Genomic DNA, 3,530 nt, shown 5'->3' with positions numbered 1-3,530 from the left:
ATCTTACCTCTGGACAGCAACTGCCCATTTAGTCTCGTATATCTATGATTTTGGATTTTTAAATGGTCTTTGGGAATCACAAAATATTGTATCTTTAAGAACCACTTAAACTGGCAAGTTTTTTTTTTTCTCTTTTTTTGTTTGTTTCTTTTAACATGACAAGTTTAGTTAACAAAGGAATGATCATTTCTTTCTCTTTTTTTTTATACAGGAAATTGCATCAACATGATTCCAACTATTTTGTCACTGCCTATCAACTTTCTAGAGGGCAGTCATGGTTCAGTGGTAGAATTTTCACCTTCCTGAGGGAATGCCAGGTTTGATTCCTATTTGTCAATGCAGGCTTGTGTTCTGCTATGATAACAAATAGGTTTCAGGGAAGCTTCCAAATTAAGATAGACTAGGAAGTAAGGCCGGGTGATCTACTTCTGAGAATCAGTCGGTGGAAACCTTATAGATCACAGTGCTCTGATCCCTTTGTGAGTGGGCTTGCCATGAGTTGTAGGTCAACTCAAAGCAGTTAACAACACATCCCTTCGCTGCTTAGGATGTTATTACTGCCTTTTGAAAAACAAAGATGAAGATGTAATTGGGTGCAATCTATTTTTCACATAATATCAGGATATTGCATTTAGGAAATGTCAATATTGTTATCAACTCTGGATCCATACAAAATTCAGTTGAGGAATATCACTGAAGTCACCGTATTTACTTTGCTGGGGTTTACAGGTGATTTTGAGGTACAAGAATATCACTTTTTACTATTTCTTACAATCTATATTTTTACTCTGGTGGGAAATTTGGGACTGGTTCTATTAGTCATGGCAGATGCCCGGCTCTACAACCCCATGTACTATTTTCTGATTGTGTTATCTTTCTTAGATGCCTGTTCTTCTTCAGTTGTCACCCCAAAAATGTTAGTCAATTTCCTGGCAGAGAATAAAGCCATTTCATTTACTGGATGTGCAACACAGATGCTGCTCTTTGTCACTTTTGGGACCACAGAATCCTTTCTTTTGGCAGCAATGGCATATGATCGCTATGTAGCAATCTACAGCCCACTTCTCTATTCAGTTAACATGTCACCCAGGATCTATGTGTCACTCATCATTGCTTCTTATCTTTGTGGTATTTCACATGCTACTTTACACACAGTAGCAACTTTTAGCCTCTCCTTCTGTGCGTCCAATGAAATTAGACACATCTTTTGTGATATCCCTCCACTCCTTGCTATCTCCTGTTCTGACACTCTTATCAACCAACTTCTACTCTTCTACTTTGTGGGTTCTATTGAGATGGTCAATATTCTGATTGTCTTGATATCTTATGGATTCATTTTTATGGCCATTCTGAAGGTGCGTTCTGCTGAAGGAAGGCGAAAAGTATTTTCCACTTGTGGCTCTCACCTAACTGGAGTATCAATTTACCATGGAACAATCCTCTTCACATACTTGAGACCAAGTTCCAGCTATGCTTTGGACCATGACATGATAGTGTCTGTATTCTACACCATTGTGATTCCCATGCTGAACCCCATCATCTACAGTTTGAGGAACAAAGATGTAAAAGAAGCAATGAAAAAATTGTTTCAGAGAAATTGGTTCCTAAACAAAGTACATTTTTATCATTGTAAAACTAAAAAGAATGTTGGCTGTCAGTCCATATTTCTAAAGTTGAATCTAGAAAAGAAACTCTTGTTTTTCTGTTAAAGTGTCTATACGTTCTAGAATATTTCCTAATAAAGCATTAATCAGCCTTCCAAGGCAGAATTTTATAAGTTGAGATAAATTGCATCATTTATATGCCTATAGGATTATTTTCAAATTTACCCATATTAAACATCCAGTGATGGATGTATGTTGGTATGATTAGGATTTGTTTAAGTTGATCTTCACTCACTTATAATGATGATGTCCTGAGAACTCTATGACTTCACATATTCTCGCATTGTTTAAAGTAACTCTTCAGCAAACATTTGGAAGTTGATTTCCCATTCTGGAACCCCTGGGTAGGACCTGACAAAGATTACTAGCCCCTTATGCCCCGACACACTCGGGTCTATCTAGGCCTTTGAATATGTCTTCTGTACCATTTGGCTCAACACCATAAATGTTGATCCCATTATTACAGTTTTTCTTTGCTATCATCCAATCACAAAAATTGATTAGACTCATTCTGCAACTACTGAGGGGCTAGGTGGTAGCATTTATTGAGAGTATACGTAAGGCTCAGTAAAAATGAACATATAGCTTAGAGAATAATCTACTACTGGCTACTCTGTGTGGTTGCTTCAAAATCTGAAAAAAAAAAAAAAAACTATCCCATCATTGTAAATATTTTCATGATTCTAGTTTAGTTCAATTACCAGTTCTTCCTTTATTCTCTATGAAGAACAACGCTGCATTGGTCAATAAGTAAAAAAAAAAAAAAAAACTTAATGGACCAATGAGCATGGCTCAGAGAATGAAAAAGATTCTACATTACCTCAACTCTCTCCTGATTAAGCCGACTCCTCATTTAATTATTTGTTTTTATTTCAATATTTATTTTAAGATTCATTATAAGTAAAAATTATGCTTCATTTAGTAAAACACATTTTCTTTCTATCAGTGTTGGTTACCTTGTGGCTCTACCATAACAAAATCGTTAGAACCTAGCAATCAAAACAATGTTCCTACAAAAGCCAATTCTTTTTTTTTTTTCTTATTGTGCTTTAGATGAAGGCTTACAGACCAACTAATATACGTATAGTTTTGTGACATTAGTTGGCAACCCTGCAACTTGTCAACACTCTCCCCTTCTCAACCTTGGGTTCCCCATTTCCATTCGTTTAGTTTTCCCATCCCCTCCTGCCTTCTTGCCCTTGCCTCTAGGCTGGTGTGCCCATTTAGTCTTATATACTTGGCTGAAGTATATAAGCACATTTTTTTTTTTTTAATTTGGTTGAACTACATGTATTATTATTAGTTTTATGGGCCTATAGGAGCTCTGATGATGCAGTGCTTAACAACTCAGTTGCTAACCAAACGGTTGGTAGTTTGAATCCACCAGCCACTCCTTGAAAACCCCATGGGGCAGCTCTACTCTGTCCTGTAGGGTCACTATGGTTTGCAATGGATTCAATGACTTTTTTTTTTTTTTGGTTTCAGGGCTAATCTTTGGCTTAAAATGAACCTCAGGGGTGAATTCAGTACTGAGTTAAAAGGGTTTCTGCGAGCCATACTCTTGAGGTTTCTTCAGTCTCTGTCAGCCCAGTACATCTGGTCTTTTTTTGTAAGTTAGAATTTGTTCTACATTTTTCTCCAGCTCTGTCCAGGATGCTCTATTGTGATCCTTTTCAGCACAGTCAGCGGCGGTAGCTGGACACCATCTAGTTGTACTGGACTCAGTCTGTTGGAGGCTATGGTAGTTGTGGGTCCATTTGTCTTTTGGACTAATCTTTCCATTATGTTTTTTCTTCATTTTTCCTTGCACCAGACTGGGTGGAACCAATGATGTCTCTTAGATGGCTGCTCATAAGCTTTTAAGAT

The 3,530-nt window shown here is 37.1% G+C and overlaps 1 protein-coding gene across 1 annotated transcript; it reads left to right on the top strand.

The window, feature by feature from the left end:
• The first annotated feature begins 638 nt into the window (after window positions 1–638).
• Window positions 639–1,709, top strand: LOC126080503 (olfactory receptor 5T1-like). Its single transcript, XM_049891710.1, has one exon. It carries the CDS (start codon window positions 639–641, stop codon window positions 1,707–1,709), a length of 1,071 nt encoding a protein of 356 aa, XP_049747667.1.
• Window positions 1,710–3,530: the final 1,821 nt, after the last annotated feature.

The sequence above is a fragment of the Elephas maximus genome, chromosome 7, assembly GCF_024166365.1.
Source record: "Elephas maximus indicus isolate mEleMax1 chromosome 7, mEleMax1 primary haplotype, whole genome shotgun sequence".
NCBI classification, from domain to species: Eukaryota; Metazoa; Chordata; class Mammalia; order Proboscidea; family Elephantidae; genus Elephas; species Elephas maximus.
This window is presented reverse-complemented; position numbering and strand designations above follow the sequence as displayed.

What these genes read in the sequence shown, in the direction of transcription:
- LOC126080503 (XM_049891710.1), top strand. Translation starts at nt 639, where the DNA reads ATGTCAATATTGTTATCAACTCTGGATCCATACAAAATTCAGTTGAGG.